The sequence below is a fragment of the Fundulus heteroclitus genome, chromosome 2, assembly GCF_011125445.2.
Source record: "Fundulus heteroclitus isolate FHET01 chromosome 2, MU-UCD_Fhet_4.1, whole genome shotgun sequence".
Taxonomy (NCBI): Eukaryota; Metazoa; Chordata; class Actinopteri; order Cyprinodontiformes; family Fundulidae; genus Fundulus; species Fundulus heteroclitus.
The window spans coordinates 19,615,672-19,629,896 of NC_046362.1; the positions used below are offsets into that span (position 1 = coordinate 19,615,672).

Below are 14,225 nucleotides of genomic sequence, written 5' to 3' on the forward strand. Positions count from 1 at the left end.
TATCATAACAGATCCACCCACTGCGGAAAGCCTTTGAAGTGATCCAGAGTTTATGATTACAATTGAAGCTTGTTATCAATGCAGAAAAGACTAAACTTTTGCTGTTTTCCAAATCCACAAAGGTATTATGAACAACATGCTTAATGGCAACTTTGGAGGGAAATGTAATGGAAGTGTTTCACACTTTCAACCCCCATGTAAAGAAACATGTGTAGAAGCTGAGGCTAAATTTGAGTTTATATATGTGAATGCTTTTGCTCACTTCATTTTCATTTTACTGTTGACACTGCTTATCAGGTTCATGACTGACTGTAAAGGACTGACTCGTCATTATGAGTTATACGCTCATATCAGATCGGCAGCTCTGGCCAGCAGAAGGAACAGTCATTGGCTTGTTTTCATACAAGGCAATACTTGGACAACCTTTGTACAAATTTAACATAATTGCCCAAAAAGTACTGTTCCTTACTCTTTCCATTTATGGAACTTGCTTTTAGTTCCATTCGCCTGTACTGAAATGGGTAAAATGGTTATGCTTATTCAGCACTTTTTTCATGGGAAATGTTGCAGAGAGTTGATACTGAGGAGATTTGAGCTTAATTTTATTTTATATATAGCTACGATGTTTTTTTTTTTTATCTTTGAAATGTATGTCATTTTGATGTAATTCTGAGTGGGAACACATACTGTCACGTTTTACCACCAAAGTGAGGACGTTGATGTAAAATGAGGACCTTTTTCTGGTCCTCACTTTATTGGGCTAGGAGTTAGGAATAAGGTGTTACTAGGTTTAGGGTAGCGTTAGGTATATACTGGTAAGGGTTATACTGGTAAGGGTAAGGTTTAGGATCAGGGTCAGGGAATGGAAAATCATGAACATCAAGTCAAGGTCCTCCTTAAGTACTGTATTTAACACAAGGATGTGTGTGTCACCATGTATCTTAATTGTACTGCTGCTACCCAAGTCTAAAAGATACACTATCGGGGACCTGTTTGACCGTATGTGTTATCAAATATGATGTAATTACAGCATAATTGTTAAGGGAGGTTTAATTAAAGGTCAGGAGGCTGCCTGTTTGGATACATTTAAACCAGTGAGATGATGACAAGCCTGTCCAGAATACACACAAAGAGCCCCTGTCATTTTGGGACAACCTATTTCCACTGTCTCTGAAGAGATGAATGTTATCAGAGTTACAGGCTAATCTTGGAAGAGGGCAGTGGGTAGAGCCAAATTCCCTCGTGTAACATATCACACAGTGACTCTGTGTTTCAGTTATATGTATAATATGTATAATATATATGTATAATTTACTGAGTAGTGTTGTTTTTCACATACTCCATGACTGCACATTTGCCCCATATGAGCTCACTTGTACCATTGCGGTAAAACTCTCTAAAGGGTCTTATATGATTCTTGTCAGAACATGCCGCTCAGTGAAGCAACCCTAGTTGCTATGTTGTCTTGTTGTTGCTATCTTAGCACAGAGGGGGTCTTAGAATGACAGGGTAGATCAGGGCTCACTCTATCTCCCCCACGTCGGAGTTGTAACCTTTCTGAAGCGCCCTAACCCAGAGCGGATATGTCAGCAGGGATTCTTTTGCCCTGCTGTCATCGTGACACCACTTGCACTCCGATTGAGTAACTTGCTTTTCCAAAGGAACCCTGGCCTGTACAGTGGATAGAATGCAAAAAAAGCCTCTAAAAACAAAGAACAATAGTTCATACAGACACAAAGTTGACTCCACCCCTTTCCTCCTCTGCAGTATTGCTGAAAAAAAAACACACAAAAAACAGACTTCCATTACATCAACCTTAGCAACCGTAAAAACATTCGAGAGGCCAGATGGATCTCTTCCAGATTAACAGTGTTTTGCTTTCCCCATTGGAGAGGGGAGCTTTTTCCTCCCTCTTTCCTGGTTTGAAACATTTGCTTCTAGTTATTTATAATTGCAGAAAAGAGAGTGAGGTTTTTTTTGTCATGCGTTGTGTCGATGTGTGTAATCATATTCAGATGTTTTATCTTGTTCCCTACTTTCAATTTGCCAAAAGATCATGACATCATATATTTAAACAATAACAGTTCTCTTTTTTTTCTTCATTTGTTCTGCCAGATCGCATACAGACATAAAAATGCTGCTTTCTCAACTTTTACTCTTTGTACCGCTCAGATTACTGGAATGCTATCAAATTTCTGGCAGATCCTTTTTGTTTTACTCGACTCTCCGAGTGGTCCACACTGGTGTGATATCAACTTTGGACAGCTACAGGGGTTATTTCGGTATGTTTAGTGCTTTGAGTATGTTGCTAGGATGTAGGCCTATTCCCATCTAGATAGAGTTGCACTTCTTATCTTCCACCTACCTATAACACTGTCATGATGTAGGTATGTCATGTTTCAATTTTAGTCCTTGACTGGTCAGAGCTTGTTGTATTGTCCTCAGCTGTGCAGAAAACCGTGGACATGCTGGCAAGGTAACTGATCAGAAAATAACAATTTCCTGCTAAACTTGAAACACTAAGACAGCATTCCTATCTGGTAGCATTCAGATAGATACAGTTTAGGCTGCTATTCTGACCAGCATTGCTACTTTGATTAACATCTGCTTACTTTTCCATAGTTGTTCATATGTGAATATTTCTTAATAAAGAACCAAATATTTACTGGGGTGTCTTGTTGTTGTTGTTTTTTTACATGCCTGTATTTGATAGTGCCTTTTTGTTTTAGTCGGTGGGAATGACTAGGCTCTATTTTTATTTAAGATTTTTAACATTTTTCCTTAAAAAAATAATTGAAAGTTAATTTGTGTTTTATGTTTGATATATTTAAGGTTTACTGCCTCTACAGTATGATGATATAGGCCCTTTAATAATTTTAGATGATCTTGAGTCAACCATGTAATGTTTGCCTTTCAGGACAGCAAAATTGGTGACAACAGAGACAACACTTATACTAGTTATACCATTCAGTGGTAGTGGTGATAACTACATTTTTGATGCTTTAAATCTACTTATTCCCCACTTATTTACCTTTTATGAAACCTTTTGTTACTACAGCCCTCCTAAACGTTTGACCCAAAAGACAATCAGTTTTATGTTAATTAAGCTTTAACATGCCTTTGCAGTGCAGATAAACAGTTTGTCTTGCCCATTATGTGAATTTGCAGAGAAATAAATACTCACACAAAGCATTCCAACAATATATATTTTTTAATTGTTGTTAAGATATTCATCAAGTATCAATTAAATGCTGGAAGCGACATCAGCCAAAGCAGTTGTGCCAGAAATCAACAAAACAAGAGGCATATAATTTTGTCCATTCCATATTCATTAAACATTGACTCATATCTTCTTTATAAATCTAGAGCTCTTATATATTTTTAATACCTTGGTGAATACAACGTGTTGGCACATGGTATCCAGATACCAGTTTACATAAAGATGACACTTTACAAATGTTAATTATTGGAAATCTCAGAAAAAATTAGGAAATCTGATGTATCTGGGCAAAGCCAACACATCCTTTCTTTGTGAAGCGTTCTAACAGAAGAATTGCGATTATACTAAATATTGTATTTATGTGTTTTAGAGCATATTGGCAAAATGCTGTTTTGTGAATACATTGCTCTGTAAAGTGTAACTCTTAAAGATGCTGAAAATGTGCCGAATGCACTGCACGCTAATTCTGCCTTAACAAACAACACACAAGACAACAAACTCTGGCGAACACTCACTGTCACTAAGCCGATGATCCGAAAATAGTCCTGGACACTCTTAGGTCAGGGCAAAGTTGAATCCAGCGTGCCAACACTTTGATACCCAACAATTATACGCAAACAGAAGGTGTCATACACAACATGCCTCACAACAATATTCTCACCACTGGTGCAGCTTTTGATTATTATTTTTCTATTCTTTCTCTTTTAATTGTGACATTTTTTAATCATGTGTAAATCAAACTTCTATAAAGTCATTGTGATGGCTGCATTTACAGCCACACAGATGTGGTAACAAATACCATTTATGTAAGTTAGTTTGTTTGTCACATAGGGTTTTATTTACAGAGCCATTACATTAGTTGGAATTTCTTTATCACCATTGCACTGTATTTCAAAGTTAGTGTGTACATTTTGGTTTACCCTGTTTTGTTTATGACTCTGTTTAACTTATACTCTGTTTGGGTGTTTTAGTTGCTCTAGTCCTTTGGCTGAGGAACCAGCAGGTGGCCAAGGGGCTGAGCTGATTTGGGCCATACCACATCAGTGCTATGGGGGAATATGGGGTTTTGCTTCATTTGGTTTAGTTAGGTTTGTGTATGTTTTGCCCCACTCATGGTTTACCCCTATCACCTGTTTGAATCCTGAATGTTTACCTTCGATACAATAATTCACAGCAGTCCAAAACAACATGTGAATCTATGCTTAAAACATATTTTTTATTTGTCTCTTCGCAGATCATTTTTGCTGATCAGCACACATTTTACTTCCTATAACAAAAGGAATTTTTGATTAGTAAAGGAATAATATAAGATAATCTAAGTATATTTGTTTTTTCTCATGGCACATTCAGTAGACATTTTTGACATGACGTCCTATTCTGTAAGTCTAAATTCATTGTTATTATGTCAGTAATTTTGTCTGATATTTTACCTCTTCTCAGAATGTAATATTCACCAACATCAATCCAATTTGTTAAGGTGCTCAAGGCACAAGAAACCCCACAAGAAAATCTGAAACGGTGCACAGCCCCTCATAACTACCCGGTGCCATGCGCTGGTCTAAATGCTGATTCAAAAGACTCAACAAAATGGCACATAATGACGGAGTTAGTGATTTACTTTAATCGGTGGAATGGGCTTTTGTTAAAGCTCCACCGACAGTTTCATGTCAAAATAAATTCAAAGGCTAAAGCAAAGCTATATGAAGATAAAATGAAGTTAATGCAAAGATCATGACCAACAACACAATTGTTGCTCGAAACTACTGCAGTTGGTAGTACTAAAGCTTCATCTTGCGCTTATTAGTTTGTCATTGTTCAAAGCATCTGCTAACAGCTTTACTGCCATGTTGCTTAATAGCTTCTGTATGAATCTGATACAATTTCTGACCAGTTTCCCTCAGTCCTCGAAAGGGCTTTCAAGGTAAAGTGTTGCAATTCTTTTTTCAGTAGAAATGTTCTCTGGGGTTTCAGAAAGTTGGGACTGCAGCTTTTGCTCTAAACTCTCCTCACTATGGTCACCCTGAACCTCCATCTTGAAGGTGAAGGACTTTTCTGATGGCTCCAATTTGACGTGTTTCTCGGTGATTTCAGACGCAGATTCCCCTATGCTGCCAAAGCCTTCAAAACCCTCATCGTATGCAACCTCCTCTTCTTTGGAAACCCTGATGCTGAACCCTGATCCTGCTCCTCCTTCGAAGGCCTTTTCAAGCTCCAGGTTGGAAGATCGGAGAGCTTTCATTATCTGCTCTTCGGAAATATCATCTCCTTCCTCCAGCAGCCCAGAGTCTTCAAGGGTTTGTGAGACGTTTAGCTCAGCAACTATTGTCATGGTTCCGTTATCACTTGACTGCTCAACTTTTTTGATTGCCACGTTTTGTGGCCTTTCACTGCTCACTTTTGTGAGGAAAGCCAACTCTTCCCTCAGAGGACCAGAGACTGAGCTCTGTAGCGTCTCCAAGGCTCCCTTCAGTTGCTCTTTGGGCTCCAAAGAGTCCTCTCTTAGAAACTCAAGAACAGATTCTTGCACTACTGGCGAGACCCGGACCTCTTCTTCAATGATGCACTCTGGAAAACTCTCCTTGGCAAACGAGCGATCGCTTGACTTGCACCTGTATTCATCACTTTCCTCTACGGTTACTCTTCTCTGGGGGAGACTTTCCTCTTGATAATACCTCTCATCCGACAGATCATCCACAGCGCCATAATGGCCATATGACATTATTCCTCCACCCTCCTCAGGTTCAGAAAGGTTTTCATCTGGTGTAGACACAAAGTACTCATGAAACTCTTGCTCACGGGAGAAACGAGGGGATTCGCTTTCTCTAGAGAGCTCCTGAACGTGCACAGATCCATGACTGGGTTGGTCCGGGTCTCTTTCAGGGGATATCATACGATCATCTGTGGCCTTTTCTTCCTCAGCGTTGTGAGTTTTATTTTCCATTTCCTCAATTTGGAAATATGTTGAGGGCTCATAAAAGCTGGATTTGCTCTTTATTTCAACCTCGAGTTCCTCATCATCGAAAGACTCAACAGGTTCCTCGATAATTTCCACATTGACGGATTTGTTTTCCATACTTTCTCCCCCTTGAAGGCTACTCAGAAGGTTTTTAATCATGTTTCCTGTTGCTGTGTCCTCTATGTCCTCCAGAGATACCTTCTTCACACCCTGGCTCAGGAGTTCCTCCAGGGCAGACTCTCCCGAAACATCCATCTCCTCTTCGACTTTGGACTCCAGCACAATCTGCGTTTTAGTGGTGCCATCTTCCTGCTCAAGTTTCTCCACATGATACCTGATCTTAGAGTCTCCTGATGAACAGACTTTAGCTTCAAGACCTGCGGGTTTGATCACTTTCTCAATAATCTCTTCAACAGATACGGAGTCCAGTATCTTTTTTTCCGTGAAGCCAATTGTAGGCTCGGCCTTCTCTTTGTCTCTGGACTCGTCTTGAACATGACCCTTCTCTCTCTCATCTGACACGTGCCGTTTGCTTTCTGTGACAGCTTTGGTGGTGGGACTTTTTTCTAGTGGCGACACCACTCTTACCGACTCTGTCGCCTGTGTGAAACTGGCTTTACTTTCATAAGGGACCTGTTTGAATCTCATGGCTGTTGTCTCTGCTGCTGTCTTCTGTACGGATTCACTCATTCTGTTTTCATACGCTCCTATTTTGGTGCTGGTGGCAGGCACAGAAGTGGCAGCCCGAGCTTTGTTGAATGAGATCATATCCCTTCTGGATGCTGGACTCTGATGGCGAGCCCTTCCTGCAACTGAAATGGGAATGGCCCTGGAGGGACTTATGGATCCAGAGGAGGGCACGGGTGGTCTTCTCAGGTTTGTCGGTGGTGTATACCGCGTATCTATGTGTCTTCTCGAGGTTAAGGTTGAAGCTCTTGGAGCGTAAGTTTGGGCAGGCACCTTGATATCTAAGCCGGATAAGAAATAAGTTAATTAACTGTTGCTGTTTGCAAGCAGTATCATTTATCCTGCTAGAAATCAGTGAAGATAATAATATTAAATGTTTTGCAGTACACTACCTATTATTCTCTCTCTCTGATGTTGAGTCATCCTCCTGTGAGCATCTTGCAGACCAACTCTTTCACTTTCCAGGAGAGCCCTGAACGAAGACAAGAATACATATCTTAAACGGGTGTAAATGATATCAGTGAGCAATGTCAAAGTGTTCTTCACAGATATGAGACAAACTTCAAGACGAATACCTCACAAGACGATGCACATCATTCAGGTCTGCCATTTCATCCCCCTCAAACTGAACTCAAGCCTTACAAGACAGTATGTACCCTGAACCTGACCATATAGGGTAGCAATCATAAAGTTATCACGTCAAGCCAAAATCGTTTACAGTGTTAAAAAAGGAAGAAATAGTGTATTTAGCGGAAACGGCTCACCTTTCTTTTGCCAGGCTTCAGCAGACAAGTAAACCAAAGGGCCTCTGAAAGAGCAACCTCTCCGGAGCTGGCCTTTCAGTAGACTGGCCTAAAAATAACGACTACAATGCTGGGCTGTCCACGCTCTTCCCTATAAATCCCAATAGTGAAAGACTCGTGGCACTTGTAAAAACACATGCCGCCGCTGCTACATCGCTGAGAAAGCATTCTGAGTTATACGAAGATTTCAAATAAACCAGTTTTGCCAGCTGAGATCCGTATAAAGTCACGCTGACTGAGTAGAGGGAGTGGAATCATTAATCTTGTTAAAGTACGCGTTTGTAATGTGTTGATATAAATAAGTACATTCTATTATTAGAAAATGTCACATACAATTTGTCCATGTTTGTGAACAGAGAACATTTTAGCAAAAAAAAAATTAATATCTGTAGACAATGGGACTTTGTTAGTGACACTTGCTCAACTGCTTGCTAACATAAATAATAAAAAAAAAAATTTATCACCCAATCACAAGGCAGCAGCTTGATGGATTTTGGCATCTAGATTTAGTGAAGATAAAGGTAAAATTGAGCAGTAAATGATTAGTTTAAATAACCTATTTTTAAACTACAAGGTATTCATAATATTGTGTCTGATTGCATCAGACATCAAATCTTGAAACAGATAATCTGCATTAGCAGAATACTACATCGGGTGTCCATCTTGTCAGTTGAGAACAGGAAGCTGAGGCTACAATTTCCAAAGGTCAATCATAACAATACCAGGTTGCAAAAACAATAAGTCTCAATTTCAGCTGAGACATCCAGTTGGTTTTGGTCACCAGTTGGTGTAAACAACATGAAAGTATGATTTAATAACAGAGGAAGTATGTACTGCGCATGCACAGCAGGGGATATAACAAGGAAGTGGCTAACGGCTATTAGCATCTCCCAGTGAAACAATGCAGAAGGGTTCAAGATCCAGTGGAAGAAAAAAAAATGGCAAAGATTTTATTTTTCCAAGAGGGAAAAGACTAGAATGTCGCTGGGAATACAGTTTGTGTTCAATGAAGCGGACGCTACACCTGCCGATTGTTCAAATGTGACCACAGAGTTCATTGACATGAGACAGTGTTCTGATATGAGGCTCTTAAAGTTGCTGTAGATGGGTGTTTTAATTTATGATGGTAGATCTTCGATTAAGCTGAGCTGCCACTTTACTGCGATGTATTTCAGAGGGTCATGCTCGGTCTGTCATTATTTAATACTGTTTTATTTATTAAGCAAACCTGCATTATGATAGTTCTTCGATACTGCAGGTAGATGGCGCCCCGTCTGTTTATATCTGATCATCACGCCCAGTGCTGGAGCTATTTTTATCCACAAAAGTACCATCAAAACATTATCAGGATGAAGGTTTGGTGTATATAACTTTATTATATCATGATCAAACAGTTTTTGGTCTTTTTTTTATATAAGCATGCAACATAGCTATATAACTTTAATAGTTCAGGCTGCTGGTGCTGTAATGGTATAGGAAATCTTTTCCTGGCACACTTAAATTTGGTCTGATTTCCTTGTTTATTCACCCCCACATTCCCCTCTTTTGCCCCTGTTCTGAGGTGTGTCCGAGAGCAACTCATTAGGTGTTGTCTCTTTAAATCAAAATAAGGCAATTCACTCACAGAATTGGTTAGCCGGAGGTCCATGACCGTATTTAGCAGCTTTGCAGCAAATACTGTGGCATAATAGTTCAAAAAGCGTAATAGATAACAAAGAAAATGACTTGAAAAATATGACCTAAACAGAATCTAAAGATATCTATGCAGCTCCTGGACAGACTACAACCAAATATTCTGCACTCCTAGAGACTCCAAGTACACAACAAAATGTATTTAAGGGCTAAAAAAGTGGATTTTGCATAGCATGCCCCCTTTAAGTTGTACTTAGCAGAGTGGCAAGTAAATGTGTACGGACCATTTAGAAGTTAACAAAGAAAAATCCATAAATGAATTTTTCAGTTGATTTAAGGATACAAAAATGCCTCTTGGGGAGAGCAAGCGATTAAATGGTGACATGTTGATAAAGTTCCTAACATCTAGATCTGGTAGCTATCCCAGCAGCCAGCAGGCACGAGGTGAGCTACTCTCTGGGCGAGATGCCAGTCTATCCTAGCGTCAACACACAGAGACAATCAACCATGCACACACAAACACACACCCAAGGGCAATTTGTGTTTGCTAAACAAAGCCTACATACTCTTGGACTGGCCAGGGGACTGACAAAAATAAAAATAAATAAAAGGAAAATGTGAACTCTGTACACAAAGGGCGTCTAGCTTTGAAGCAATGGTGGTAACAACTCTTCCAGCATTTCCAGACTTTTCTGTCCAAACTGGGTGTATGTTCACATGTAGCTGTTCTTGCAGGTATATTTCGATCTGATAAATCTTTCCTGTAGGTGTCATATTTCTTAAATAAATCATTTACATTAACAAAGATTATAGGACTTTAATGAATTAGGGTTACATTTTGTGAAGCTATTTTTGCTTTAGGGTGCTGGTGTTGTGCATTCCTGGTGCTACTGTGCTGTCAGCGGCGACTGGAGTAACTCAACCTGTTCTTTTCATCAATGAAAAGTCAAAACGTTGACGTGAAGAAGCCTCTTATGCTCCGACCGTGAAGTCAGCATTTGTTTATGATTTGAAAGCGGACTACAAAAAATGATTTCGATTCATCACCTGTACGCTGCCACCTCCATGCCCAGGTCCATCTTCACTTGGAGAAGGTGCTGATGTTCCCTCATCTTCTCTTCCATAGCCTCAGCCAGCATGTTCCTCTCCTGCTCCAACTGCTCAATGATCATCTGAAGGAGAGAAAAAAAAAATCCAGTTTTCACAATTCTATTTTTTATTAATCTTATGTTGATATAGCTTATTGTGCAGTTGATGCATAAACAAATCAGAACACAGTGACATCATCATCTAATTATTATTTTTTAATATTCTTATCTTTTGTAAAACCAATATTTATTCATTGCAGTAATACTAAGAGAGCGTATTTACTATATGGCCGTCTTGTTTGAGTCGCCTACACCTTTAGGGGCTAGTAAGGATTTGTCAGTCTGACAGCTAATTGGTTTAAGTGGCTGAAGTCATCTAGCAACTGTTAAGTGCTTGGGGGGGGGGGGGGGGGGTAGATCGTCTCCCAGCTTTTAAGCCTTTTACCAAGGTCAAATGTTGCTTCTTGCACATACATGAACGCAGATATAAATTCACTGAGTTAGAAATGAAGAGTCTCCTAAGCTTTGCTTGTATATTTCTTTGGGTAGCTATGATAAAAATCATTTTGGAGTTATCCAAGCTTAAGAGTCACACTGATGTATAATTCATTTGTTGCAGCCACTGAAAGCTGCAGCTGCATAAGAGCCATTATGGTGCTGTGGGTGTGGCTGGGGAGAGAGGGACCGTGCAGCCTCACCCTCCTCTCCCATGGCTCATCGGGACAATCAGCAGATTGTCCAGTTTGTATTCTCGGAAAACTGTCCGCTGGGACATTTATTTTGAGATTTTAACAAAAGTAGGCCACATGTTAGGGACTTAATCGTCTCAATAAAGGCAACCCACAGATTTACATCAGTCTTCCTCACCTGATGTTCACTTAAATCCTCTCGAAATTTCTCCTGCATGTGCACGAGCTGCTCTTCGAGGCGCAGCTGAACCTGGCCGTGTTTTTCCGCCTCCGTGCGCAGCTTGCCCAGCTCGGATGCGTAGAGCATCTTCTCCCTCTGCAGGTCGCACATCCTCGCCTGGTCCGCTTTGATCGACTGCTCCATCCCCTCCACCTTCCTCTGGTACATCTCAAAGGTCTCTATCCACCCTTCGGACAGCCCGCGGGCGTACTCCTGCACCTCCTCCACGGACACCACCGGGGGCCCGGGATAAGTTTGCGCGATGATGGGCACCACCCGGGACTCCACCTGATGCCGGAGCTGGGCCGTCCCGTGCCTGTGCGCGTCCTCTAAGCGCTTGTACTCGCTCTCCAGCTGCAGGAGCCGCTGCTGTAGCTCGCTGTTTATGTGGTGCGCCTGCTGCAGCTCCTGCTCGCAGCCTTTCAGTTCACCGCTGATGTCCCTGCACGCCTCGGTCTGCTCGCTGCACATGGACCGGAGCGTCTGCAACTCTCGCCATAGCTTCTCCCTCTCCATCTCCGCCTGGGACTTCTCCAAGGAGATCTGTCCCACCATTCTCCTGAGCTCCTTCATCTCCGCTTTGTACCTCTGCTCCCATTCCGCCGTCCCGCCGCCGCGCCTCAGCTTGTTGATCTCAGCGATGAGATTGGCGTTTTCTTGCTCCAGCTGCTTGGTCCTGGACAGATACTGGGCAAGTCTGCTGTTCAGCGCATGCAGTTGCTGCTTTTCGCTCTCAAAAGTTCTCTTGAAAGGAAGCATGTTGAGATGTGATGATTAAAATTCCGTTTTAAAATTGCTGCGTGCTTAATAAGTGTTGAGGTTGCCCCGGGGGGTTGTATGCGTGTGTGTCGGTGGGCTGAAGAGTGTAATTTGCGGATCAGTGCCCTTTGACAAGTGCAGGAGGAGGGGGGCGGGTCTTGAACGCATCACAGTAACGGGAGCGTCCCAAGCTCGGGCTGTGGCCATGGCAGATGCTACGCTGCATTCAGGTGCAGTCAGAAATATGTTCTGTGGACACACACACACACACACACAAACATTTATATATATATATATATATATACAAGACATAATATAAGAGTAGACCCCGCATTGACTGTCGCGGCGCAGGAATTACGGGCGCCACCTTGGGGCGGTCGACTTGCTACCCTACCTGCTGATTCAAGCTGACACACTATGATGCCTCAGCACTGTGCGGCTCTTTGTTTTAAATCGAGGGACTATTATGTCAGGGCTCGAGGGCTAACTTTCACAAGCAAGATGTTTATATTTTTGATCAGAATGTAAGTTTCTATAGGAGATACAAAGTTGTTGTTAGACATTAGTGAATAAACAGCATATATATATATATATATATATATATATATATATATATATATATATATATATATATAGTATATATATATATATATATATATAGTGAACCCTCGCTATATTGCGGTTCACCTTTCACGGTCTCGCTGCTTCACGGATTTGCATTGATGAGCCGTTCATTACGTTCTCATCAGGTGGCGTGTCGGTTTTAAGAATCTTTTTGCCCAGAAGAAAAAATAGTGACAACTACCGATAAAAATGTGTTCTCCCGAAAAAAACCTCACCTGCACGCGGGGCTTTAGAAGAAAAAAACGTACAGAGCAGAGTCGGAGTCACGGATGCAGCGCCTCAGTCAAAAGAGCAGTGAAATACTCACGAGTCACTATTTGTCCTACTGTACTTTGTATTTTTTTTATATTAATTTTCATTTTCTCCCGTTCTAATCCAATGACTCGGGTCGCGGTGGGCCGCGCTGATCTCCGCAATTTGAAGCCTTCAGTTCATATTGATTAAAATTATTATTTACAGCTTATTTGTAAATAATAATAAAAAAAAGTTTTATATAGTACTTTCATTTGTTAAACAAATGCTTGGGCCGGTTAAAAGGTTTGTTCTATGGTTTCAATATACAATAGTGTATTTCATGTATATAATAATTGTAAAAAAATAAATAAAGGTTACTACTTTACAGATTTCGCCCATCACGGTTCTTTTTGGGAAGTATATGTACATATGTACATGTACAAATGAGTTGTTTATATAGCAATAAAAAATTATAAAAAATGTGTGTGCGTGGCTGTGTTTTGAAACATACATACATCATGTCAGAATATTCTATTACTTTTAACCCCACTAAGATTATTTAAACGCATTGGACCATTTGTTATAATAGCTATAGTTTTAAAGTTTTAAGCAAAACAAATGTGAAAATTAGTTCAACATTAAACGAGTTATAGTTGATTAAAATTGATTCTGCACCTGTTAACACATTAGATAAGCGGAGTTGTCGACCGCCCCAAGATGGCGCCCATTAAATCTCGTCAGCGCCTATAGGCGAGAGCGGTCGATGCGGGGTCTACTCTTTAATATGTCTATGTATAATATATATATATATATATATATATATAATATATATATATTATATATATATATATATATATATAGTCTAATTAATGCCTTCTCACATTTCTTATAATTGCAGTTTTAGTTAAATCCCTGCAATATAGCACTGGTTATTATTAACTTCCACACTGATGACAAAAAAATGCAACTTTAAACTTTAATTCTCCTTACAGATCTGATTTCAAGCTCTTCAGAGTCTTTGTGTTTTTCGTTTGCTCATTTTTAAGCTACTTGTTTTTCTCATACCGGGGAAAAAACTATGAATTATGAATAGTTTTGACAATAAATGCTTCTAAACGCAAGTGACAAATCAGTGTTGTATTAACGTAATATATTGTTAATATGTTTTTTTACATTTTATTCTTAAAATATTTACACAGTAGCCTATTTTGTAGTGTAAAGTCCAGTTTTGATACTTATTTCAAGGGACAAAGGATGGCTATTTGTCCTTGTATTTGCAACAATACAATTTGTTGGTACGTAACTATAATACA

The 14,225-nt window shown here is 40.2% G+C and overlaps 1 protein-coding gene across 1 annotated transcript; it reads right to left on the reverse strand.

The window, feature by feature from the left end:
* Nucleotides 1-3,192: 3,192 nt before the first annotated feature.
* On the reverse strand, nucleotides 3,193-12,171 carry synm (synemin, intermediate filament protein). The gene is made up of 4 exons (XM_012873722.3): nucleotides 11,254-12,171; nucleotides 10,346-10,470; nucleotides 7,256-7,335; nucleotides 3,193-7,144 (listed from the first exon to the last, which is right to left on the reverse strand). The coding sequence occupies exons 1-4, from the start codon at nucleotides 12,052-12,054 to the stop codon at nucleotides 5,118-5,120; spliced, it is 3,033 nt and encodes a 1,010-aa protein (XP_012729176.2). The 5' UTR covers nucleotides 12,055-12,171; the 3' UTR covers nucleotides 3,193-5,117.
* Between the last annotated feature and the right edge of the window lie 2,054 nt (nucleotides 12,172-14,225).

Coding starts and splice junctions, on each gene's coding strand:
- synm (XM_012873722.3), bottom strand. CDS start 12,054: ATGCTTCCTTTCAAGAGAACTTTTGAGAGCGAAAAGCAGCAACTGCAT. Junction 10,471..11,253: donor AGGATTTAAGTGAACATCAG/GTGAGGAAGACT, acceptor TCTCTCCTTCAG/ATGATCATTGAGCAGTTGGA. Junction 7,336..10,345: donor ATGGAGGTGGCAGCGTACAG/GTGATGAATCGA, acceptor GTCTTCGTTCAG/GGCTCTCCTGGAAAGTGAAA.